The sequence below is a fragment of the Coregonus lavaretus genome, assembly GCF_964263955.1.
Source record: "Coregonus lavaretus genome assembly, chromosome: 15".
NCBI classification, from domain to species: domain Eukaryota; kingdom Metazoa; phylum Chordata; class Actinopteri; order Salmoniformes; family Salmonidae; genus Coregonus; species Coregonus lavaretus.
In genome coordinates, this window is record NC_140002.1 from 11,769,855 (window position 1) to 11,797,664 (window position 27,810).

The 27,810-nt window shown below is 41.6% G+C and overlaps 1 protein-coding gene and 1 pseudogene across 2 annotated transcripts; one reads left to right on the plus strand and one right to left on the minus strand.

Annotated features, from left to right (window-relative positions):
• Positions 1 to 414: 414 nt before the first annotated feature.
• Positions 415 to 16,309, minus strand: ncf1 (neutrophil cytosolic factor 1). The gene is made up of 11 exons (XM_084178365.1): positions 16,205 to 16,309; positions 15,800 to 15,880; positions 15,503 to 15,578; positions 12,956 to 13,121; positions 12,254 to 12,312; positions 11,973 to 12,095; positions 9,585 to 9,692; positions 8,847 to 8,964; positions 8,546 to 8,659; positions 8,199 to 8,374; positions 415 to 956 (listed from the first exon to the last, which is right to left on the minus strand). The coding sequence occupies exons 1-11, from the start codon at positions 16,274 to 16,276 to the stop codon at positions 811 to 813; spliced, it is 1,239 nt and encodes a 412-aa protein (XP_084034491.1). The 5' UTR covers positions 16,277 to 16,309; the 3' UTR covers positions 415 to 810.
• Positions 16,310 to 21,896: 5,587 nt separating this feature from the next.
• Positions 21,897 to 26,454, plus strand: LOC311142709 (uroplakin-2-like; annotated as a pseudogene). The gene is made up of 6 exons: positions 21,897 to 22,007; positions 25,044 to 25,230; positions 25,504 to 25,647; positions 25,861 to 26,002; positions 26,099 to 26,157; positions 26,312 to 26,454. The product of its transcript is annotated as a uroplakin-2-like (transcript).
• Positions 26,455 to 27,810: the final 1,356 nt, after the last annotated feature.

Below are 27,810 nucleotides of genomic sequence, written 5' to 3' on the forward strand. Positions count from 1 at the left end.
GTCCAGGGCTGGCGTGGTTACACGTGGTCTGCGGTTGTGAGGCCGGTTGGTCGTACTGACAAATTCTCTAAAATGACGTCTTAAATAACATTATGTCTTAAGTAACCAGACCATTTGTAACATCATAGGAATTTGAGGTACCCAACAAAATGTGTACTATGCTACGTCTAGCGGTCCTTCGTAGCTCAGCTGGTAGAGCACGGCGCATGTAACGCCAAGATAGTGGGTTCGATCCCCGGGACCACCCATACACAAAAATGTATGCACGCATGACTGTAAGTCGCTTTGGATAAAAGCGTCTGCTAAATGGCATATTATTATTATTATAGTCGGAGCGACCAGGCTGAAATCATACATACATTAGGACAAGGAGAATGAGCAGAGAAGATAAAAATGCAGAGACTGCAGAACATTGTCTGAATTATTATTTATTTTGTAGGTTACAAATAGCTAAATTCAACAAATAAATAACTCATCTTATGTTCCAAAAACTGCATACTGCGTCAAACACGTTTAATAACCACACACTTTATTAAAAAACATTCAACATTAAAACATTGCATATGTAAAAGTAACAATAAGAAAACCGACCCTAGAAAAACACAAATACACCTTTGCTTTTGTGTATACATTCACTATTGTTTTACTTTCTCCATAAGCAGTTAGCTAGTGCTAACATTAAGAACTAAATGCCCTCTATGGCACACATGGTTGGCTTTATCGGCTGTTTAGCTTGTAATGTGCACATTAACCCATCTCTGATTGCATTGCTGACACAAGTCCAGATCCACACAGTTTAAAGCTTTAAGCTCAGTTCGATTTGCGGACACTGACTTTCTTGCGTGTGTTCTCTGTGCAGCGCTCCATGATGAGTTCAGGACTGGGCCGAGGGGGGATGAGGGGAGCCCCTTTCAGCTCACACCCCGGACTAGAGCCCGCTGTCTTTGGGATGTTGTCTGAAAAACAACACAATAAACCAGGCCTAAAGTCAATCTGTAGAGATTAGAGAACTATGAAGGACTTTTTATTAGCAACAATTGTCTAAATTAAAGGTTAAAAATACAATTCTGATCAATCTAACAGTTGGACATTGGATGAAGATAAAGAGACTCCAAACTTTTAGAATTGTTCCAATCCATCAGATTATATAGCACATAAGTACATAAGACATTGTACTGGGAGAGACAAATAATTAATGAAGTTCAGGCATTGGTGGGAATTCAGGTATTCAATTAATTGTAACATTTCACTTTTTCTTATAATGCACTCATATATACATTTACGTTCCTCTGTCTAGGCTACCTTTAATTATAAACTGCGCTCACCTGCACTGTCTAGACCAGGGTGTACTCAACTAGTCTGCACAGCGCGTTATCGACCCAGAACATATCGGTTTTTCTGCCGGAATCACTGAATCACTGGACCTTTAACACCGGATTCATTGCTACCAGCTAGCTGCAACAAAATTGCCGTTGTGGTTTGGCTAATCAGCCTGAGCTAGCTTTGAGCCAGGCCCATGAGATGAGCCAGGCCCATCTCCCGGCTATCTACCTCTCTGTCAACCGGACGGGACCACCTAGTGTTGACACGGAGCCCCGCCGATCCAACACGACTGGTCTGCCGACGAAATCGTCTGATGTGGTTACAACAGGCTTCCCGTTACGACGTCGACCACGAAGATAGCCCCGGCCCGCTAGCACACGCTAGCCGTGGCCTCTTGCTCGCTAGTGCTTTAGCAGCCCCCGAACTACCTCCGAACTATCCTATTGCTGTTCACCGGACCTTCTGATAACTCAGCTATACAGCTGATGCCTGCTGGACTGTTCCTTTTTACGGTACCGCATCCTGTTTAGCCTCAGCCCAAACTGTGTCGCCATTACCAGCTGTTGTCTTAGCTCTCTCAAATTACACCTGTGATTCCTTTATGCCTCTCTCCCATGTCAATATGGTTTGCTTATTGCTGTTTCGGTTATTTCTTATTGTACTATTTCACTGTAGATCCCCCAGCCCAGCTAAACCTGCCTTAGATAGCTCCTTTGTCCCACCTCCCATACACGCAGAGACCGACTCAATCGGTGCCTCCAGTGATGCTATCTCTTTCATTGTTACCCAACGCTTAGGTTTACCTCCACTGTACTCTTATCCTTCCATATCCTTGTCTGTACATAATGCCCTGAATCTTTTCTACAACGCCCGGAAATCTGCCCCCTTTATTCTCTGTCCCCAACGCACTAGAAGACCAGTTCTTAAAGCCTTTAGCCGTATCCTTATTCTAGTCCTCCTCTGTTTCTCTGGTGATGTAGAGGCTAACCCAGGCCCTGCAGCCCCCAGTATCACTCCTACTCCCCAGGCGCTATCATTTGTTGACTTCTGTAACCGTAAAAACCTTGGTTTCTTGCATGTTAATATCAGAAGTCTCCTTCCTAAGTTTGAGTTATTCACTGCGTTAGCACACTCCGCCAACCCTGATGTTCTAGCAGTGTCTGAATCCATGTTGCCCAGCGACAGCCCCAAAACATCACTGCTCTAGAGGAGATCTGCATGGAGGAATGGGCCAAAATACCAGCAACAGTGTGTGAAAACCTTGTGAAGACTTACAGAAAACGTTTGACCTGTGTCATTGCCAACAAAGGGTATATAACAAAGTATTGAGAAACTTTTGTTATTGACCAAATACTTATTTTCCACCATAATTTGCAAATAAATTCATTAAAAATCCTACAATGTGATTTTCTGGAAAAAAAATAATCTCATTTTGTCTGTCATAGTTGACGTGTACCTATGATGAAAATTACAGGTCTCTCTCATCTTTTTAAGTGGGAGAACTTGCACAATTGGTGGCTGACTAAATACTTTTTTCCCCCACTGTACAATATGGTGTCGTCTGCGTAGAGGTGGATCTGAGAGTCACCAGCAGCAAGAGCGACATCATTGATATACACGGAGAAAAGAGTCGGCCCAAGAATTGAACCCTGTGGCACCCCCATAGAGACTGCCATAGGTCCAGACAACAGGCCCTCCGATTTGACACATTGAACTCTATCTGAGAAGTAGTTGGTGAACCAGGCGAGGCAGTCATTTGAGAAACCAAGGCTATTTAGTCTGCCAATAAGAATGCGGTGGTTGACAGGGTCGAAAGCCTTGGCCAGGTCGATGAAGACGGCTGCACAGTACTGTCTATTATCGATCGCGGTTATAATATCGTTTAGGACCTTGAGTGTGGCTGAAGTGCACCCATGACCAGCTCGGAAACCAGATTGCATAGCGGAGAAGGTACGGTGGGATTCGAAATGGTCGGTGAGCTGTTTGTTAACTTGGCTTTCAAAAACTTTCGAAAGGCAGGGCAGGATGGATATAGGTCTGTAACAGTTTGGATCTAGAGTGTCACCCCCTTTGAAGAGGGGGATGACCGCGGCAGCTTTCCAATCTCTGGGGATCTCAGACGTTACGAAAGAGAGGTTGAACAGGCTAGTAATAGGGGTTGCGACAATTTCGGCGGCTAGTTTTAGAAAGAAAGGGTCCAGATTGTCTAGCCTAGCTTTTCTGGATTTTTTTTCCTAATTTTGTCTGTCATAGTTGACGTGTACCTATGATGAAAATTACAGGCCTCTCTCATCTTTTTAAGTGGGAGAACTTGCACAATTGGTGGCTGACTAAATACTTTTTTTCCCTACTGTATACATCTGGCCCTTCATTGGACACTGTGTTAACAAACCTCCAAACGAGCTTCAATGCCATACAACACTCCTTCAGTAGCCTCCAACTGCTCTTAAACACTAGTAAAACTAAATGCATGCTCTTCAATCGAACGCTGCTGGCACCCTCCCACCCGACTAGAATCACTACTCTCGACGGGTCTGACCTAGAGTATGTGGACAACTACAAATACCTAGGTGTCTGGTTAGACTGTAAACTCTCCTTCCAGACTCACATTAAGCATCTCCAATCCAAAGTTAAATCTAGAATCGGCTTCCTATTTCGCAACAAAGCCTCCTTCACTCATGCTGCCAAACATGCCCTCGTAAAACTAACTATCCTACCGATCCTTGACTTTGGCGATGTCATTTACAAAATAGTCTCCAACACTCTACTCAGCAAATTGGATGTAGTCTATCACAGTGCCATCCGTTTTGTCACCAAAGCCCCATATACTACCCACCACTGTGACCTGTACGCTCTTGTTGGCTGGTCCTCATTACATGTTCGTCGTCAAACCCACTGGCTCGAGGCCATCTATAAATCACTGCTAGGCAAATCCCTGCCTTATCTTAGCTCATTGGTCACCATAGCAACACCCACCCGTAGTATGCGCTCCAGCAGGTATATCTCAAAGGTCATCCCCAAAGCCAACACCTCCTTTGGCCGCCATTCCTTCCAGTTCTCTGCTGCCAATGACTGGAACGAATTGCAAAAATCTCTGAAGCTGGAGACTCTTATCTCCCTCACTAACTTTAAGCATCAGTTGTCAGAGCACCTTACCGATCACTGCACCTGTACACAGCCCATCTGAAATTAGCCCACCCAACTACCTCATCCCTATATTGTTATTTATTTTGCTCATTTGCACCACAGTATCTCTATTTGCACATCATCTCTTGCACATCTATCATTCCAGTGTTAATACTAATTGTAATTATTTTGCACTATGGCCTATTTATTGCCTTACCTCCATAACTTGCTACATTTGCACACACTGTATATATATTTTCTGTTGTTTTGTTTTACCCCATATGTAACTCTGTGTTGTTGTTTTTATCGCACTGCTTTGCTTTATCTTGGCCAGGTCGCAGTTGTAAATGAGAACTTGTTCTCAACTGGCTTACCTGGTTAAATAAAAAATTAAAAAACTACTATTTGAGAAGGTCCCATCACACAAATTTCCTAGGTGGCAAAGATCCGAATGGATATTGTAATTTATCGGCGTAGTAGTAATAAACTCCCACCTCGCAACCCATGGAACCCCAAACTGTTCAATCTGTTCACATTTTGCAATGTGTGTTTATAAGATACCGGAGTGACTCAACAAAATCAAATGGGGGTCCCCTGGGGGTTGAGGCCCCTGCGCACGTAAGCTGGCCAAGATAAAAACAAGATTTAAATATCTGGTTAGCCTAATTTACCTATCTAGTTTACATTGGCTAGTAGTTGATCAACTGGACATTTCTGACAGGTAATAAATAGCTCTACATCTGTCAGCGAATGACATACCAAGAGGAAAACTGCCCATGTACTACCAAATTTCGAAATTGCACCTTGTGCATTCTACTATTACAACTCTCAACAGCAGTAAGTTGAAAGCCCGACTGAGTTCCCAAAACCAAAATAAAAATGTTTTATTGTATTTATTCGGGACCCGCGGTCCGTATTGACCGCTTAATGGGTCCGGATGCGGACCGTGGTCTACCTGTTGAATATGGCTAGTCTAGACTGCCTCATTAATTATTCATTACTGTTGTTGTCACGTTCGCTTGCATAATTCAACAAGTGTTTCAAGAGAAGGATACACACCCAATTTAAAACCAACATGCCTTGCTCTAGGTTATACTGTACCTATCTATGCATCCTTTACAGTGTTTGAGGCCAGACATAATATCACTATAATCCGAGTGTTCACTTTTACGGAAGTTGCTTTCATTTCAGCACATCTCATTTGTTAACATTTCAACTGTATTAAAGTATAACTTTTTTCAACTACACAAAAAAATTAACACTCACCAAAATAAAGTTATCTTTCGTCTATTTTTTGTAATGTAAGTATCGAGACGGTGCGTTAAGTCCCCGACTAAGAGTTGGAGTTCTTATAGGGATACACAGCAAGAAGTTTCGGAGCAGTCACGCGGGGTCTACTGGGGTACGGATGTAAATATCTGCCGTTGGCGGGCATTCAAATTAGCCCAAATTTTCTTTGCTCAATCTCGTTAATTCTCTTAAACTAAATACCATGACTGTTTCTCATTAGCTGGGAATGTTGTTTGAAATGTCCGATACAACATTATTTGGCTGATATCGTTAACCTACTTCATACCCCTTAGAAATATTATTTTTGTGTGCAGGGTATGCTGTTAGCATGCTAACACTCATTAAGACAGACTGGTAGCATAGCTAACGATGGCTAGCATTCACTGGTTGATGTTTAAGTAACTTTTGAGTGTAATGGAGTTGACTGGTTACTACGACATTAATATATATATATATTCATCATGACATTTGGATGGGAGCTATAATCCGGTTATAACACCCCCCCCCAACAAAAAAAATATATCAACTGTGTCGTTTTAGCTTGAATTCAGGCAAAGTTAAACTGTTTTCAATGAGGATAGAAAACCCTGGATGAGTAGTGTCCCCTTATAGATGCATTTCAGTCATTACCAGAGTGTGTGACAGGTCATTAAACGTTTCTGCATTCATAATGTTAATGGTAAAAAAAACTTTATCACCTAATTTGCATAATCTCTGTAGGAGAGAGGAATAACGTTGTGGGAGAGACAAAAAGTCTCTAGTGAGTAAAAAACACACTACATTTACATCCTGCCCTGAACGTAAGCACGGGAGGGATCAGCCAGCGCCGGCTTCCCACATGCCCGATTCATTTGCAGTCTGGATGTGAAGGGGTGAACATCTCCTGCTCTGACTGCAGCTGGGAGGGACTGCTGCACGAGGACTGGGCCGCTTGTGAGTGCTTTGGCACGGGGGTGGGGCCCACGGGGGCACCCACTGCTCGTTTAGAAGAGTAAGAACGATACGTGCTTTCACGTCAGTCTCCAAAAGTCTCCAATAACACCAGAAAAAGTCGCTAGATTTGTCGCTAGTTGCTTTTTTGAAAATGTGTGGATAGAGGGGTCTGAAAACTCGCTAAATATAGCGACAGTTGCTAAGTAGGCAACACTGGGCATACGCATTGCTACTTTTATGGAGATGGCAATACACACAGAGTATACAAAACATTAAGAACACTTGCTCTTTCCATGACATAGACTGACCAGGTAATTTCAGGTGAAAGCTATGATCCCTTATTGATGTCACTTGTTAAGTCCGCTTCAATCAGTGTAGATGAAGGGGAGGAGACAGGTTAAAGGAGGATTTGTAAGCCTTGAGACAATTGAGACATGGATTGTGTATGTGTGCCATTCAGAGGGTGAATGGGCAAGACAAAATATTTAAGTGCCTTTGAACGGGGTATGGTAGTAGGTGCCAGATGCACCGGTTTGTGTCAAGAACTGCAACGCTGCTGGGTTTTTCACGTTCAACAGTTTCCTGTGTGTATCAAGAATGGTCCACCACCCAAAGGACATCCAGCCAACTTGACACAACTGTGTTCCTAATGTTTGGTATACTCAGTGTACATCTGTGCTCTCTGATTGAAGGCCTTTACTATGGGAGCAAGCCATAGCCGATACTACCCCACCGGAGACCCAGTTTCAAATAGTATCTATCTTTCAAACACTTGGGAGTATATGATTGAGCTCAATTTATTTTATAAAGCCCTTTTTACATCAGAAGTTGTCACAAAGTTCCTTACAGCTGAGCTGTAAAGGAGTGCCTAGAGCTGAGCTTGCCTGTATATATTGACAACAAATATACTGAACAAAAATAAACGCAACAAAACTGTACATTTTAGAGTGGCCTTTTATTGTCCCCAGCACAAGGTGCACCGGTGTAATGATCATGCTCTTTAATCTGCTACTTGATATGCCACACCTGTCAAGTGGATGGATTATCTTGGCAAAGGAGATATGCTCACTAACAGGGATGTAAACACATTTGTGCACACAATTTGAGAGGAATAAGCTTTTTGTGCATATGCAACATTTCTGGGATGTTTTATTTTAGCTCATGAAAAATGGGACCAACACTTTACATGTTGCGTTTATATTTTTGTTTAATGTAAATGAAAATGTAAAGGATATTTCATGCTGAAACCCTCATATTAAACACCAGTGGTATTCACTAAGTTGATGGTTTTTATTTAGGATAATGTTTTACAACTTTGTCATTCTATTTTTTAAATCTTTACATGCGATAAAGCCACACAGAGGGCCAGAGATTATTAGACACCTGTGATAATCTGAAGTACCCAAAAGGGCCACTAGATGTCTTGTGATAGATTACATAAAAACTGATAACAAAATTCTGGTAGTTTACTGGTAAACTTTGAACGTTTTCAGTAATATACCCTCCCTTTGCACCTCTAGGTTTACCTCTGTTATTCCTCTCCTGCAGCGGGGACTGTGTGGAGGCCTTGGACGTCTTCCTGGGCTGATTGGGCCGGCCACCCTTCTGCTGCAGGAAGCGGCGACTGTTCCTGCGGTACGTGTCCTGGCTGATGCGCTGCCGTCCTTTGCTGTGAATACTTTGTGCATTGCGGATTGTAGAACTGAAAGCCAAGAGGAAATGTGGAAAGAAGAAATGAGAAGTTAAAACCAACCGTTAAAAAGAGAAGTATCAATTGACGAAAGACCAGGTAGACGTCTTTGTCAGAGTTTCTATTCTTTCATAACTTTCTTTATCCGTAGAGGAACTCATTTCCTGAAGTTTGTAGGCCTACCGTCTGGGTGGAGGTGTCTGTCTTCTAATCACATGCTCTTCCGACTCCATCTCCTTCTTTTCTCCAGTTCTGTAGAGAAACATCGAGGGGAAGTGTCCTGTCTCCTCTCCTTTCCTATCCAAGACAATATGCACCCAACAAGCACTTAGAAACACAGTGTGTGTGTGTGGCTACATGATACAACAGTAGCAAATATAGAAGCTACTACTGATCCAAACAGCTGCCTGACTGTGGACCGACGTTCATAGAGAGACACATAGAGAGAGGGAAGAGTAGAAGAGTACAGAATCAGCCTACATACCTGACCACCCACCATCCATCCAGGAGCTTGTGAATGACCTCAATAGTTTCCCCCGTCTCAAGAGTCAGCTCATCATCTTGTGCTGCCTTGTAGGCTTTGGTGGTGATGTAGAGTTCTCCTGTGGGGACCAACACACAATGTAATTATGAGCTCTAAGTCAACGCTTGTGTACCACCTAGAGGAATGGCTTCCCTAACTTCTTAAAGTTTGTTTCAGATTAGGTTGATATTATACTATGTATACTGCCAACACAAAACGTAACAAATCTCCTGAGACCTCACTGAAAACAGTGTCACGTATCAATAGATATTAGATAAAAATGTAAATGACTAATGTAGATAGTAGGGCTGGGAATTGCCAGGGACCTCACGATAAGATATTACCACGAAACTTAGGTGCAGATATAATTTGTATTGTGATTCGATACTGTGATTTTATTGCGATTCGATGTTCCAAACATATTGTCACCATATGTCTGCTGCAGAGGGACAAGAGAGAGCCATGAGAAAATACATTTTGATTAGTTATGGAAATAAAAGTGCTGAAAACAACATTTGCCCCCTATTTAAAAAAGAAGATGGAGAACAAGCTTTGAAATAAGTTTTGGTGCAGGTACAGCCAACTAGCGCAAAAATAATATTGCGATATTGTCAAAAATATAATCACTAGTAGATAGTGACACCACTAGCCTCCCTGGCTCTTATTTTAGATGGAGCCCTGGCAAGTGGTGAGACTTGCCTGCGTAGTTGGGATCGGCTTCTTCAGACTCCTCTGGTCCATCCAGGGCTTCCAGGTAAGAGGCGGGCACCCAGCCTCGCTTGGCCTCACACTGGCAGAACCACCAACCTGCCATGGTAGAGGGGTCAAAGGTCAAGTGAGCGCTAAGGTCATGTTCAGTAGGGCATGCAATGGTAAACGTTTTAAAATGTTTCAAAATGAAAATGTGCGTTTCTTATTGGGTAGGTCCAGGTACTCTCTCCCTGTTTCAGTCTGTTGTCTTCTGTTTTGTGCCTACTGAACACCACCCAGGAGCAGCAGTTGGTTAATCAGGGACACCTTAGGGATCACCATGTACAGTTGAAGTCGGAAGTTTACATACACTTAGGTTGGAGTCATTGAAACTAGCTTTTTAACCACTCCACAAATATCTTGTTAACAAACTATAGTTTTGGCAAGTCGGTTAGGACATCTACTTTGTGCATGACACAAGTAATTTTTCCAACAATTGTTTACAGACAGATTATTTCACTGTATCACAATTCCAGTAGGTCAGAAGTTTACATACACTAAGTTGACTGCGCCTTTAAACAGCTTGGAAAATTCCAGAAAATGATGTCATGGCTTTAGAAGCTTCTGATAGGCTAATTGACATAATTTGAGTCAATTGGAGGTGTACCTGTGGATGTATTTCAAGGCCTACCTTCAAACTCAGTGCCTCTTTGCTTGACATCATGGGAAAATCAAAAGAAAATCAGCCAAGACCTCAGATTTTTTTTTTGTAGACCTCCACAAGTCTGGTTCATCCTTGGGAGCAATTTCCAAACGCCTTAAGGTACCACTTTCATCTGTACAAACAATAGTACCCAAGTATAAACACCATGGGACCACGCAGCCGTCATACCGCTCAGGAAGGAGACGCGTTCTGTCTCCCTAGAGATGAACGTACTTTGGTGTGAAAAGTGCAAATCAATCTCAGAACAACAGCAAAGGACCTTGTGAAGATGCTGGAGGAAACAGGAACAAAAGTATATATATCCACAGTAAAACGAGTCCTATATCAGCATAACCTGAAAGGCCGCTCAGCAAGGAAGAAGCCACTGCTCCAAAACCGCCATAAAAAAAGCCAGACTACGGTTTGCAACTGCACATGGGGACAAAGATCGTACTTTTTGGAGAAATGTCCTCTGGTCTGATGAAAGGAAAATAGAACTGTTTGGCCATAATGACCATCGTTATGTTTGGAGGAAAAAGGGGAAGGCTTGCAAGCCGAAGAACACCATCCCAACCGTGAAGCACGGGGGTGGCAGCATCATGCTGTGGGGGTGCTTTGCTGCGTGAGGGACTGGTGCACTTCACAAAATAGATGGCATAATGAGGAAGGAAAATTATGTGGATGTATTGAAGCAACATCTCAAGACATCAGTCAGGAAGTTAAAGCTTGGTCGCAAATGGGTCTTCCAAATGGACAATGACCTCAATTATACTTCCAAAGTTGTGGCAAAATGGCTTAAGGACAACAAAGGCAAGGTATTGGAGTGGCCATCACAAAGCCCTGACCTCAATCCTATAGAAAATGTATGGGCAGAACTGAAAAAGCGTGTGCGAGCAAGGAGGCCTACAAACCTGACTCAGTTACACCAGCTCTGTCAGGAGGAACGGGCCAAAAGTCACCCAACTTATTGTGGGAAGCTTGTGGAAGGCTACCCGAAACGTTTGACCCAAGTTAAACAATTTAAAGGCAATACTAATTGAGTGTATGTAAACTTCTGACCCACTGGGAATGTGATGAAATAAATAAAAGCTGAAGTAAATCATTCACTCTACTAATATTCTGACATTTCACATTCTTAAAATAAAGTGATCCTAACTGACATTTTACATTTACATTTTAGTCATTTAGCAGACGCTCTTATCCAGAGCGACTTACAGTTAGTGAATACATATATTTTTTTAAAATACTGGCCCCCCGTGGGAAACAAACCCACAACCCTGGCGTTGCAAACGCCATGCTCTATCAACTGAGCTACATCCCTGCCGGCCATTCCCTCCCCTACCCTGGACGACGCTGGGCCAATTGTGCGCCGCCCATGAGTCTCCTGACCTAAGACAGGGAATTATTACTAGGATTAAATGTCAGGAATTGCGAAAAACTGAGTTTAAATGTATTTGGCTAAGGTGTATGTAAACTTCCGACTTCAACTGTATGTTGCATTCAGTGCACATTGTCACATGCACACTTTTGTGCCTATCATTTCATGCAAAATGTTCATGGTTCATGCTTGGTGCTGTAATCTAGTGTACACTGAATACAACACCCCGATTTACAGCAACTCCATTTTCAGATGGCTTCTGCTCTGACTGGGACCATTCATTGGGTCAGTGATGTTATCTCTTATCGTCACTCACCGTTTGGGCTTTTCTCCACAATCTCCACCAAGTCTCCAGTATGCAGGGTGATCTCATACTTGGAGGTGTGGCTGTAGTCAGCAATCACCCGGTAGCTTTCCAATATGATGGGGCCAGAGATCTCTGAACAGACCACAAAAATGACACTCTTAAATCTCTATGGTAGATCTCTTTATAACAGGACTATAGTACACTAGAGCCCATATTCCCTCACATTTGGCAAGAAAAGTGTATCTATTAGTGGGTTAATAAAAGGGTAAAGACTAGAGACAAGGTCTTACCAGAAGTGTTGTCTCTTGGCTTGTCATTGGACACCACAAAGGTCTCATTTCTTTTTAATCTACAGGGGAAACATGGAGAACTCACTCATCAATCCAGAAGCAAAGGTAATACAGGCTGAGTTTCATTCCAGGAAGCCGTCCACTTCCCTAGTTCATTTCCATTAATGGATCTGATACAACTGGGTAGGAGTAAGCAATAACTTCACCTAGTTTTCGCCATATTGCTTTTCACCCATCCAGTCCTATCAGATCTGGGAAGGGGGTGAACAAGAGAAGAGGGAAGGGAACATCTTCCTGGAATGGAGTCAAACACATTGTTTCCATGTGTTTGATCCTATTCCATTGACTCCATTCCAGCTATTACAATTAGCCCATCCTCCTATAGCTCCTCACACCAGCCTCCTCTGGTTCACTCCCCCTCATGCATTTAAAAGCAATGGATTGGTGCGTACATGGCTGGAGGTAGTTTCCACCATATTCCTCAGTTGGTAGAGCATTGCTGCAAGCGCCAGGGTTTTGGGTTCGATTCCCACGGGGGACCAGTACGAAAAAAGTATTAAAATGTATGCACTCACTACTGTAAGTCGCTTTGAATAAGAGCGTCTGCAAAATGACTAAAATGTAAGGACAAGGGTAGAGAATCAGAATGTAGCCACAGTGTTTACAGATCAGTAGTGAGACAGTGCTTGTAGTTGTACTGACGGGTGTTGAGCGGGTGGGTTCTCGTCCTCCGGTCGGACCTTGAAGAGGTTGCGTACCAGCTGGCTACGGGAGATCTTGGGGGGCAGGTTGATGAGAGAACCGCAGTAATCAGCCAGAGTGCTCTGCCTGGTCTCTGTGCTCTTTTGGTTGTCCAACCACTTTGGCGCTGACGATAGGAAGGAAAGGGAGAATATGAGCAGGGCAATTGAAAACAGAGAACCCCCATTCCTTAACATGGAATATTCTAAATGGTATACTACAGTGGTACAGTGGGGAGAACAAGTATTTGATACACTGCCGATTTTGCAGGTTTTCCTACTTACAAAGCATGTAGAGGTCTGTAATTTTGATCATAGGTACACTTCAACTGTGAGAGGTGGAATCTAAAACAATAATCCAGAAAATCACACTATGATCTTTAAGTAATGAATTTGCATTTATGCACGAATACAAAACTAACACAAGGACTTTCCCTCAATAAGGCTCAAGTTTAAGGTTGTGTTGATGCAACATGGGGAAGCAGAAGTTGCAGACAAATCTCATGCGGTTTGTCTACAATTTATGAGGTTTGTCTGGAACTTCTGCTTTCCCATGTTGCATCAACAGAACCTTAATAACCACTTGAGCCCTGTTGAGGGAAAGTCCTTGTGTTAGTTAGTTTTGTTTTTGTGCTAAATAATATGGTTTGGATCACAAGTGGTCACAACCTTTGGATTAAAAACATGCTGCCTTTAGGGAGAAATGAAAGTGCAAACTGTTTGACAAAAATTCAAATGTGTAAAATACGTAATATGCCTGTCTTAAACATACAGAATCCCTACCCATCAGTTTAACTGTAAAGTAGAGGTCTTCACGGGTCCAAAAAGTTGGACCTGTTCCAAAATGGACCTGGGGCTTTCCCACCCAGACCCTATATGCATAAATAACATTTTTAAATAGAGACCCGTTCCAAACGGACCCAAGGACAACTAGACCCGTTCCGTATAGACCTGGTCGTATCCAGACCCAGTCTGATCCGAATGAGGGAAGCAGCAGAAAATTCATTTTTTAAGCTCTTTTATTAACCAGAGCTGATAAAGCGTGAGAGGATGGAGAGGTGCCGCTCTAGCAGGCGGGGGGGGGGGGGGGCGTACTGTGAGCGAGTGACATTGAGAGCAGGGAGAGACAGAAACCAAGCCGACTCGCGCTATCAGATCCGACCCAGAACCATGATTTAGTTATGGTTTACTGATTAGCATTGTATTAAAAAAGAGAAGTACATTTGTCACATCTGGATTGCAGCAGCAGGTGTTTCCTTATACAAAGCATTGACTATTTTTTGTCTGTTCACCCAAGCGCATTCAACACCTACCTGTATACTTTTTTATGTTTTCAAATCAAGCAAAAAGGCAAAGGAGTTTCCTCACGAAACCCAGACAAAAAAGGACCATAATTTTGGGGATCTTCACGAAATGTAACCCATAGAATAGTCCTTTTGGAGGAAGGATTGTTGACATATATTTGACATTTGATTCTAAAAGCATAACTGAGAAATAATTAATCAACTTTAATCAAAGTTGCCATATTTATGACATTTTGGCCTTACCCAGGCCTCCTTTAAGACTCCATAATGCTACAAAACAAAAATGGGTGTCATATGAAGCTTTAGTCCCCTGTAGCTCAGTTGGTAGAGCATGGCGCTTGCAACGCCAGGGTTATGGGGGGCCAGTATGAAAATGTATGCATTCACTAACTGTAAGTCGCTCTGGATAAGAGCGTCTGCTAAATTACTAAAATGTAAATGTTACCACACTTGCTCTGTAATATGAGTAGAATAAGTTTGTATTTTTAAATAAATGTATGAATATTGAAAATATACCATTTTTGATTTGGCTAATTTGTCAATATATTGTTGAACATAATATGCTCAACGGGCATATCAAAGTTCCAGAGTGGGATCACTGCTAGTTTTAAAGTTAAGGCCCATTTATTTCCAGAGAAATTGGCATCGTAGAATTTTCAACAATATATTGAAAAATTAGCCCCCCTCCAAAATTAACCATGTTCATATTTATATATATTTTATTTTATTTTATTGAAATACTACTTATATTACAGAGCAAGCGGTAAAACTTCATATGACACCAATGTTTGCATTATAGCACCTACCTATGAAACACTAGGGAATCTTAAAAGAAGGCCTGGGTAAGGCCAAAATGTCATACATATGCCAACTTTGATCCATTATTTCTCAATTATGCTTTTAGATGCAAATGTCAACAATCCTTTCTCCAAAGGACTAAATCATGATTTATTTTGTCTGGGTTTCGTGAGGAATCACTCAAAGGACACTAGAATTACAACATCACTTCTATAGTAAATTGTCGAGTGATCAATACTTTCTTTATCCATGATTTTCCACCTAGGTGCTCAAAGCGCTTGACATGGTAAGGTGGAAACTCACCTCATCCACCACCAATGTGTTGCAGGCAACCAGTGCAAGAACGCTAACCACACATCGGCTATCATGGTGGAGAGGTAAGCCTTGGAGCAGATACATGTCCTCACCTGGTAGTGCAGGGATGATCCTGTCTTTCTTATCAATGTCACCCGCCTCAATGGGGAACATCTCCTTCAGGGATTTCTATAACCCAGACACATTATCAACTGACTGCAGATCAGTGGGGGTAGTAGGAAGGCAGGCATTCAACAGCATTTATCCATATTACAAGCTTCATTTACAGAGGTAGCAATGAAATCCCTTCGACTGCTATTTGCATACAGACAAACACTACACGTACACAGCTGTCCATCTTTCCTACTTTTTGCATTCAGGTTATTAAGTTGTGTGAGGCAGCTACTCACGTGAAAGGTGTAGATCTCCGGATACCCTCTATAGATCAACTTCTCAGACAGGTCGTTCCATTTTACCATCAGCATGTAGACCTTCAGAGAAAGTAGTCAAAAAGATAAGTGAAGAACTCCAATCAAATGCTCAACAGAAATGGCTCTTGCTGAATGAAAATGTTATCAAAGCAATTTAATGTTAACTAATATACCTGGACATTAAAGATTTTTAAGCATTTCTCTTCACTATTAACAAGAAGTGAATCGGACTAAGAAGTACTTTTAATAGAGAATCTCCATTGAGCATGCTTTTTTAGTCTATGACTAGGCTTAATCTGTGTCTGGGAAACAAACCACAAGTACTGCATTAACCTCCACTGAACCATTGTGTATTTTGGTCAACAATGGCAGTCTCAAACTCACATAGTGCTGGCTGGGGAAGAAACGTTTCTCAAAGCCCAGCAACTCCACATGCCTGACATAGGTTTCCTCCATTGTGAGATGCAGAAGAGTGATGATCAAGTCCACAAGTGTGCTGGGTGAAATGGGAAGATGGCTTTTTATAGCAACAGTGTGAGCTCAGAAAGCAGCCAGCCCCTGTAGGAGGAGGTCCCTCAACAGATACCTTGGGATCCTCACATAGCTTTCACTCTGGTCATTTACTGAGAAACGGTAATAACTTTGATTGCATTGATCCTTTCAACTGCCATCATCCATGAGTTCATTGGGTCAATAATTTCAGTCATTTTTTTTATGCATCATCCGTGAGTTTAGAGTTCATTCAAAGGCGATCATCTCAAACATATTTTCTTTAAGTTATAAAGATGTTATAGTCAAGAATACAGTGCATTTAACAACAGCTTTTTATTGATTTATCTCACATAGATAACAAATGTGGATTCAAAGAAATAAACAGATGAGATCCCTGAAGATCTTGTTGTTGTTATAGATCTACTCAGTAGAAATTAAGTTACATGCCTCACTTATTGGGGTAATGTACATACATTTAACACTAACAAGGATTTTCATGATATAGATACATGGCAAATGAATATAAAGCGGTGACTGACTCTTGGCGCTAAACAAATATATGTGCTTCAGATCAATGTTAAAATGACATTCAATCTAAAAAGAACAGTTAATACATCATAGCTGACTATGCCATGGGAGAGGCTGGGGGGAGAGTCCAATTCAGATCATTGAACCAAATGCAGAGGAAGATATAACAATGATGAATTAATCAGAGGGTCAGAGTAACACAGACATTACTTTTATTTTCCTTAGTGTTGTTCACAGCAACCTTCCTGCCACACAAATGTTGGGTTTCACTGGGACTTTTGCAACACAGAATGTCAGCAAGGCTTATGATTTCAAAAAGTTTCATAATTTGGGAAAAAGGAACAAAAAACAGTTTGAAAACCCAAGCGAACTCATATTGGCTGTGTGCTTCCTCTTTCCAGTAATAGTTTTGTAGTTCAGTTAATGATAGCCTAGGCTGGATTTCTGTAGAGATTAACTGTAAACAAAAACGGTTTACACAGGATGCAGCAGAATGTTTGGGGAGGTAACTTCAAAACAAAGACACAAACACAGCATGTTTTACTATCCTTGTGGGGACCTAAAATTGATTTCCATTCAAAATCCTATTTTCCCTAACCCCATAATCCTAAACCCTAAGTTTAAAATAGCCTTTGTCCTCATGGGGATGTGGGAAATGTCCCCACGAGGGAGAATTTCCCTTGTTTTACTATCCTTGTGGGGACTTTGGGGGATTTACAGTACCCACAAGGACAGTAACACACACACAACAAAATAACAATGAGGAGTACTAGCTGGTGAACCACATTTTTTATTTATTTAACTAGGCAAGTCAGTTAAGAACACATTTTTATTTACAATGATGGCCTACACCGGCCAAACCCGGACGACGCTGGGACTCCCAATCACGGCCGGTTGTGATACAGCCTGGAATCGAACCAGGGGGTCTGCAGTGACGCCTCAAGCACTGAGATGCAGTGCCTTAGACCACTGGATGAAGAAAAAACTAAAACGCTCAATGCAACCTCATTCCTGTGATGACCACGTTGTGAAATCAATTGCCAAGCCATCACTCTCTCCCACCCCTAAGACCCATGGGCTACCTGTGACACATAACTATTATGAATTAGTCACCAGCGGTCCACAACGCACAAAAGACAAACCAAACAGCTTTGTTTGGTGTGAAGTATGACATGATTGCACATTAAAAACAATACACTTTCAATGAATAAAGCAAAATCAAGATCTAAAGCGGCTTAACCAGATTAAGAAAAGTGGAGAAAGGAAAATTATTGTGAGCTCCTATTAACTTGGAATAAACAAAGCATCTTAAACATTGCAAAAAGCAAAGCATATCAAAACCGAAATAACGACAAATTGCAACAAAATGTAAGCATGATTCTGACACCAGTTGTACTAGGCCAGGAATGGGCAACTGGTGGCCCGCGTGTAGGCATTCGGATCAATTCACACCCCCCCCAAAAAAAACATTTTCCTGTTTTTTAGGAACTCAGTCGGGGTCTCAACTTACTGTTGCGAGTTAGAATAGTAGAATGAAAACATACACATGGTGCAATAGACCCGCGAGCCACTGGCCCCTTATAATGAGTTCCGATTTTTTGTGACTCCCACCCCCATCAAAGTTGCCCATCCCTGTACTTGGCTGATAACAAGGCATTTATAAGTCACTCTACAAGAATCAACAGGTATACTCTGTAGATCAGGGCTGCCCAACCCTCTTCCTGGAGATCTACCATCCTGTGGGTTTTCAGTCCAACCCTAATTTAACACACCTGATTCTACATATTAGCTGCTCAACAAGACCTTAACTAGCTGAATCAGATACGCTAAATTAGGGTTGGACTGAAAACCTACAGGACAGTAGCTCTCCAGGAAGAGGATTGGGAAGCCCTGCTGTAGATCATTGGATATATTGTCTAATCCAGGGATGGTCAATTCCAGTCCTTGAGGGCCGTAATAGTGACACACTTTTTCCAAATCCCTAGCAAACACAGCTGATAAAACTAATTGCATTCTTAAATAAAGATCATGATTAGTTGATTATTGGAGTCAGGTGTGTTAGCTGGGGCAAAAGTGTGACACCAATCAGGACCCAAAGGACTGGAGTTGCCCATCCCTGGTCTAATCCAGGGTTTCCCAATCTCCCCCCCCCGTCCGTCTGGTCTAATCTACACTAAGTGTACAAAACATTAAGAACACCTGCTCTTTCCTTTACAAGTGGTGTCAAACGCATTCCATGGAGGGCCTAGTGTCTGTGGTTTTCGGTTTTTCCTTTGACTTAAGCCCTAGACAACCAGGTGAGGGGAGTTCCTTACTAATCAGTGACCTTCATTTATCAATCAAGTAAAAGGGTGGAGCAAAAACCGCAGACACTTGGCCCTCCATGGAACGAGTTTGACACAGGTGAATGGTATAATCCTTTATTTATTGATGTCACCTGTTAAATCAGTGTAGATGAAGGGGATGAGACAGGTTAAATAATGATTTTTAAGCCTTGAGACATGGTTTGTGTGCCATTCAGAAGGTGAATGGGCAAGACAAAAGATGTAAGTGCCTTTGAACGGGGTATGGTAGTAGGTGCCAGGGGCACCGGTTTGAGTGTGTCAAGAACTGTAACGCTGCTGGGTTTTTCATGCTAAACCGTTTCCTGTGTGTATCAAGAATGATCCACCACCCAAAGGACATCCAGCCAACTTGACAACTGTGGGAAGCATTGGAGTCAACATGGGTCAGCAACCATGTGGAACTCTTTCGACACCTTGTAGTCCATGCCCCGACAAATTGAGGCTGTTCTGAGGGCAAAAGGGGGTGCAACTCAATATAAGGAAGGTGTTCCTCTGTTTTGTATACTGTGTATAGTCTATAGCAAGGGTATTCAACTCTTACCCTACAAGGTCCGGAGCCTGCTGGTTCTGTTCTACCTGATACTTAACTACACACATCTGGTGTCCCAGGTCTAAATCAGTCCCTGATTAGAGGGGAATAATGGGAGAAAGAAAACACTGGCTTTGAGGTCCAGAGTTGAGTTTGAGGGGTCTATAGATTGAGGCATTGAAGTGTAGAAAATTAATTTGAACACAGGGTCCCATTGTCTTCCGTCAGATGGTGTTATTCTAATGCAACAAGTGTCTCCAGGAGCCGTATCTGCCTTAAGACAATGCACAGTGTCCCGGTCACTGCTCTGGGGCCTTGGGATTCCCTTTGACCAGAGTGACAAGAGCCCCCTGGTGGCCATTCAACATCACTCCAACAACATCACAGTGAGCTCCACTACTTCTAAAATAAACTGCAAACCTTTTTCTTAATGTATTTTCTAATCTTTCCCATAACAGACTATGCCGTGTTCTGGTTCTCCCAAGATCTGTCCAATCTTGCCTCCAATAAATATTAAAATTCTGGTATTTGAAGTGGAACTGATTTAAAAATGAATTTGTATTACATTCAGAGAATGCAGTGATTTGCTGATGCAAGATTACTTAATTAGTTGTGACTTTTGCAATCCAAAATGATCCACAAATAAATGCTGACACGACACACAAGTATTTAATGGGATATAACACCCCTTATTTTTGTATTGACATGATTTAGGCGTCCTAATTCAGACCTCTGTCCACACAAACTTTTAAGTATTTGTCCAGTATTTTCTACTGGTGTATTTTCAGGATTTCTACTCCTCTGTTTTCAGTCAGACTGAGCCAAAGTCTCCCCCTTTCTTTCATGTCTTTCTATGTGAGCTTTCAAGTTTCCTAATTGAGTAAAACATTTACAACAGAAACCGCACTGAAAAGGTTTGTCACCAGTGTGTACTCTCTGGTGCACCTTCAGACTCCCTGCAGTAGAGAAAACCTTCCCACAGTCAGAGCACGGGTAAGGTACTCCGCCAATATGTTTTGCCTTATGAGCTAGCAAGTTTGCTAACTGAGAGAAACTCGCGCCACATTGATTGCACTGGAAAGGTTTCTCTCCGGTGTGCCGCCTTTGGTGAACTTGCAAGGATGCCAATTGAGCAAACCTTTTCCCACACGCGGAGCAGTTGTAAGGCTTCTCACCGGTATGGATTCTCTGGTGTACTTTTAGGTGAGCTATCTGAGTGAAACGCTTCCCACACTCAGAGCAGTCATAAGGCCTCTCCCCAGTGTGTGTTCTCTCGTGGGCCCTCAAGTGTGCCAACTGAGCGAAAGTCATTGGACAGATCATGCACGGATGAGGGCCGGGAGGCCCATTTGGACGACCTCTTCCTCGTCCAGTGCCAGGAGGCCCATTTGGACAACCTCTCCCTCTCCCACAATTTCCCTGTGCCTCAGACTGAGAAGAAATCTTTCCATCTGAGTAAGGACCCTCTCCAGTCTGTTCTTCCTGTTGTGGTTCCATGTAATTTGACTGAACAGAATCCTTTCCACACTCGGATATTAACTTTGTTGCTTCAGAAACCTCTTGTATGAAGTCAATTGACGCTGAGGCATAATCCCCCATGTAAATATTGGATAGGTGTTCTCCTGTGTAAGAAGTACAAGGTTGTGTTCAAATAAACCGGACGCAGTGTAACCAACATCATGCAAAATGGCGCCTGGCATCCACTGATCATTTGCGCTACTGTTTAGATACAAAAACCAATATGCTCTGACTGACACTAGAGAAAACATGTAGGCTACAGCTATACACAAAGTTGTCCAACTATTTGTTTCTGGAATAAACACAGCCTTGATGTGGCACAACAATAGATGACGAAACACTCTCTGAGAAGTTACTTACCAAGAGTGGATGTGTCTCCAACCTCCACCTTCCTCGCCACATCAACAGCTACAGTAGTAACAGCTAGTAGAAATGGAACAACACATCAACTGACTGGACAATGTAACTAAGAGTTGAAAAATGTACAGCAAAGTGTTTTTGCAAGTGTCTTTCTCAAAACTGGCACTTACGTGGAAATATGACGATAAACTCATCATGCACTGGTTCAACAGTCTCCACTTGTTTGACAGTCATGCTTGTCGATTCTGTTTGGTGGCAATCTTCCGGCCTCACAGTCCCCATGTTAAGGGCATGCAGAGCCTCAATGCACCCCCCTTGGGTTTTGCAACAGTCCAATAGTGTCAAAGATTCTTTCGTCAGTGTGCCCTGGGCTGCACCACAGCAGTTGACCTGGTCTGAAAATCAAACAAGGCATGTCTTACTCTGTGTGCAATTTATGCTAGCCTGATAATTAGCTTCGATAATGATTTCTGAGCTAGCTACCTAGTTAGCTAATCCCAAAGCATCCCCTACAGTTACGCCTAACATTGTTTCTGTGTGGATTTGAGACGATTGGATCGATGTAATGTGGGAGCTAGCTAACTAGTTTCATCTTGCTCTAATAGGCCAGGTGGAATTGTTGCCATATCTATACAAACTCAGACCTCCATAAGTACCTAAAGGGCAAGGGATTGATTTGGGATTCTTTGAAATCCACTGTCTGTTTCAGTAGGTTAACGTTAGCTCAGCTGTCCTTTTGTTGTTTAATTTAGATAGCTTGCCTAGTTACTCACCGAATCCATTGTCAGGGTATTGCATACTAGCTAGGTGTACGTGTTTCATTAACATTAAATTAAAATGAGGTAAACATATGAGTTATCAATCGCTCGTCTAAATAGACCTTAAACATCAACCAACACGCGCCATAAACCTGCACACTCTGCTTCCGTATCCCTGTTGGTTGGAGGACTTCCGGTCCGAAATGTTCTTCTGAACGTCAAAAGTCCTGATAATATTATTGAAACTAAAATAAATCATTACTGGCAAACGGTAGTCAAATGAACTTTTAAGAGCATAAAAATGTGTTGTATAATTACTCACTCTGTGATATTTACAGCCGTTTTTTAAAATCATTTTAAAATAATATATGCCTACCCATTGATTGAATATAAAACCATGACTGCAGTGCTTAGTTCAACTAACCTAACCCCATCATAACCCAATATGAAAGGATATTTTACTACATTATTTGTGAACAATGTCTTTAGAAACAAACAATGTATAGTTTCAAAACATTGTAGCAAAGTCAGGGGCCGACCGAGCCCCCTTGTGACTGTCTCAACAGTAGGTGTTTTGCCAAGATAGCCAAACCACTTTACAAGGTTACTAGTAGTTGGTTTAAGGTCACTATTTCGGCAAGAGTGGGACATCATATAAACTGGGACAGCTTAATCCTGATGCATAGCCACGGGAAGATGTTTGGGTGTGTTTTTTGGGGTTTATTTTTTTGCCTTGCTACAGACAGCTATATCGGTCCACTAATACAGGACTAGTAAAGGCCCAGTGCACTACTTTTGTGAATAATTATTTTAGCACCCCTACATCCCGCGGCTATGTCCTGACACTTTTATTTCTTGGTCTGACAAGAGAAAATTCAAACTATTGTTACTAATAGTGCTTTCAAGACAACTAGGAACAAAACAAAAAACAAGGTCAAATCATGATGTCAGTGATCTTCAGGTCGGAAAGTCGGAGCTCTAGAAAGATGCCGCATTTACGACTTGGAATTCTAAGTTGGATGACAAAATAAATATTTTTCCCAGTCTGAGCTAGTTTTTTTCTGAGTTTCCAGTTGTTTTGAACGCACTGAAGTCTGTTTTCCAAGTTCCTAGTTGTTTTGAACGCAGTATAAGCCCCTGCAGAGAAACCACATGATCAAAATTACATCACTTCATTGGTGTGACATCATAGGGCAGAGCAAGCTTCAAACAGGAAGCTCACCCCACGAAGCACACAGTATGATCAGTGACATAGCTTTTTTCTGTTTTGATGTTAAGGTTATAAAACTGTCATAAATAATGCACTGTGCCAAATTGTGATGTAAATGTGCGTACTATGTACTGGTGCATCACAATACATAAAAAAGGTGCGAATATTATATTTCAATTTTGTCATTGTCGTCATTTTTTGTTGTTGTCCCGCTTTACCAACCATAGCTAGCTAAAGAAGGACAGCATGGAGTAGCTAAAGTGGGACAGTCTTTTCCAATGGAGGAAAGAGATCCAGTTTACATTAGGGAAACCCCCGGAACATAGGTTAGGCAGGGCTCTGGTTCTTGTAGTACTATATCCTGTTAATTTTTTCTTGTAGTACTGTCAGTGCTTGACTTGGACAGGAACTCACCGTCGCTGAGTACCGGCACCTCAAATGTTCTACTGCTTGAGCTCCTGTTCCTCTTATTAGGTCAAAAGTATTGTGGAGCTCCTGCACTTAAATATAAACAGTACCCACACCCAAAATGAGTACCGGAACCTATTTCAGTCCAAGTCAAGCACTGACTACTGTTGTTAGTACTGTTATTAAAGTGAATTCAGAAAAAGTGGTACATTTGAGCATTTCCGTCTTCTGTAACCTCTTCAGACATCTATCCAACATATTAGCCCAACACTATACATTTCAGAAATCCTCAGATGTTTCCTAATCACACAAAATGTAATTCAATTGTCATTGGGGTACAATTAGGACTATAATAATGGTGTCCCAGTTTATCTAAACTGCTGTACCAGTTTACCAAAATGCAAACTGAAAATATGGTCTTGACTCAGTGTACACAAATGGGTGTGTCATGCATCCTTTGAATATTTTATCAACATTAGTTTTTTGTTTGATTAGGAAACATCTTGAGGATTTCAGAAATGTACAGTCTCATGTGTTGGGCTAACACGTTGGATAAAGCACGTCCGCACGCTTCACTCCTGAAAGTTGCTCATGCCTGCAACCTTCGGACACGTCGATGGCAATAAGCGGGGGCCATCCCAACTCTCTCATCAATGTAGTGAAGTTAGGAGGACTTTTAATTGTATCATCTCACAAAATGACTAGTCCTCCATTGAATATGAATAAGGCAGGAGCCATTGGCCCTTCATCAGTACCTGACTATAACAGTGGAGGCTGCTGAGGGGAGGACGGCTCATAATAATGGCTGAAATGGAGTCAATGGAATGGCATCAAAAAACCATGTGTTTGATGTTTTCAATACCATTCCACTAACTCCACTCCAGCCATTACCATGAGCTCGTCCTCCCCAATTAAGGTGCCACCAAACTCCTGTGGACTATACTATATATAAGACTGGGACATTTGACACTATGTGGACCATTAGGCTGAAGAAAACACGATAGGATAAACAAAAGTTCTGACCGTACACAGATAAACCTGGTCAAACCGGTTTCCCTCTATTGTTCCCAGGCAGCACCTTGTCCCTGATTCGCTGATGTCCAGGTCAATTCTAGTTATTCCAGCTTTCTCTGCGCTCCCATTCCATATAATGTTGTTGTGTTCACACGAGTCTCACCTACTCAGCACGGCTTGATATCTATCAACAACAATGAGGACAATGTTAATCTTCTTTGGAATGCTTTTCACCCTTTCAAATGCAGGTATGTTATGATATTGATCTAAGAAAAACATTTACATTTCTGTAAGATTGAATATTCAGTTTGTCAATACCTTTCTGACTTAGAAATTGTAACACACAAAGAAACAACTGTGTCAGAATTTGATCGAACATATCCTCATAAGCCTATCTTAAACATTTGAAAAACACAATGCAGTAGTGTATCTTTTGAGATACGTTTTTTTTAAAGCTATGCTGATGATTCATTATTCATAACATGTGGTTATTCCTTCTCCAAATTGTTGCTTTACTCTAGAACTCCAAGTGAGCCTTCTGAAAGAGTCAGATGGACTTGTAACAGGCAGGTTTGCTGACTCTTTACTTTTGAGTCTGCCTCCATGTTATTTGGCAACAAAGAGTGTGACTTTGGAGTACAACAACACTGACACCAACGAGAGCAGTGAGTGTTCGATTTGGCCTTTTGTCTTCTAATATCAATATGATTATGGGAGGAATCTTGCATAACTTTCCATTCAATTGCTAAAACCAATAATTTTATTCTGACAAGACAATGGTAACCATGGTCAATTCGAAATGCTAAACCAGTGATGTTTTTTTATTGTGGTCATTTGTAATATTTATGGTACTGGGGTATGAATGTCTCATTCCACAGAAACTTTGGTCAATATATTCAAAGTGCTCCCCTGTCAGCTCAGAAGGGACATCCTCTCAACCATTGAGAATAATGGCCAGTTCACTACCAGCAGAAACCTGGGTTATCAAGTGACAAATCTCACCACTGGCTCAACATACAGGTAGATAGAGCTATTTTTTAATTGTCCTGTATTTATCTTCTTTTTTTTCTTCAAGATGTTCGACCACAGTTAAATAGCCGTTCTATTTATTTCCAGGCTTCAGTATGTGGTAGGGGCAGAGAAGAGCAACATTCTGGAGGGCTCTACAAGACAAGGTATTTGAAGACAGTCGTACCCATTGTCTTTCTATGTCATTCTATTAACCTTTATATCTGGAGTCTATATTCACCACCATCACATACAGGTTTCTGACTCCAGTTGTAAGTAAACAAAACCTGATACATATTTTTTGTATGCTCTTTATTTCAGTCAAAGACCACAACCAAATAGACTCTGGCCTGCCAGCACGCAGTGGAGCCATGGTGGTCATCACCGTCATACTGTCTGTGTCCATGTTCGTTTTGCTGGTAGCCCTCATTGTCACTGTTGCCTATTCCCTTGGTGGGGATTAAAACACATTTCTAAAGTCTGAATTTCACATTTAATATAGATTTTATCTGGATACATTTATACAATTATACTTCATATGCAAACACGCATCAGTACTGCACATTGCTGAAGTACTTCTTTAATGATAGCTTTGAACAATATTCTATGAGGTATCTGTTTCCAGAACTTTCTAGTACATTTAAAACCTTGAATTATAGTGTTTTATGCAGTTTCAACTGCTGTCTATCGTTCGCTTATTTGGAGTATGACTGAATTAAAATGATTTGAAAAGTTAATTGTATTTTTTGTTAATCATACTAAGAATCCCACTTAATTGTTAATTGATTGTCATAAATTACAAAGGCTGATGGATTATTATAACACCATTCACATGTTAAATATTACATGTTATTTGTTTTACTGCGGCGCTTAGTTTTGACAAATTATATATGATATCTATGTGGAAGCAAAGATTTAACAACATTCCAACGTTACATTATTTTTAATAGTAACAAACATCATTAGTCAGCCTACATCAACTTCATAGCATTGTAAAATGTTTTATAAAAATAAACAAACTTTCATAAATTCTTATGATTTGTCATATCCGAGCCCTTGTTCTACTCTACCACCTTGCGAAGTTGTTAGATTAATTTGTATTTTAAGAATAATGACTAAAGGATTTCACCCCAAATACAGTATAAATGTGTAAACTGTGTTAGAATTATAATGTAGTGTCAACCCACTAACAGAGGGGGGCGGGACTAAACATTCCAGGGTGAAGGAGAAAGGTGGAAACTGTTTAAGAAAGCCTCCTAAAGGTGGGCGGAGCAAAGTGCCTTTGTGTGTCAAGGGGTATAAAACAGGAGTGTATGGGTTTTGGCGCCAGAGCTCTCCATGAATAAAAATACAGATCATTCTTGCTGGTTGTGGACCTTGAATCATTTATGATTAAAACCAGAGCCTTACAACCTCTGGTAATGATTCAAGCTTAGGTTGAATTAGAGATAGAAATTCTCGTAACATAAGTGCACTGAGCAGGCGTCCCCTCACAGTCAAAGGGGTCAGAGTATAGAGCCAGCCCAGGTGGAGACTACAGAATATAGCAGGACTTGCTAACTAGTCCTTTCTCCACACGGTCAGGGTCAGCAGACCACAATGATCAGCCCTTTCAAGCACATCTTGGAGCTCAAACAAATCATAATATCCCACTGGCACGTTGTTCACAGTCACCACCTCATCTCCTTCTTGCAAACACCCGTGGGCTGGTGAGTTGTTTAGTATAGTTGATATTACCATAGGTTCTAATTGGTTAGTTCGCCTTAAGAGTCTAAATCCAAAGCCGCCAGCGACATGTGATGCTGCAATAGTGGGATGCA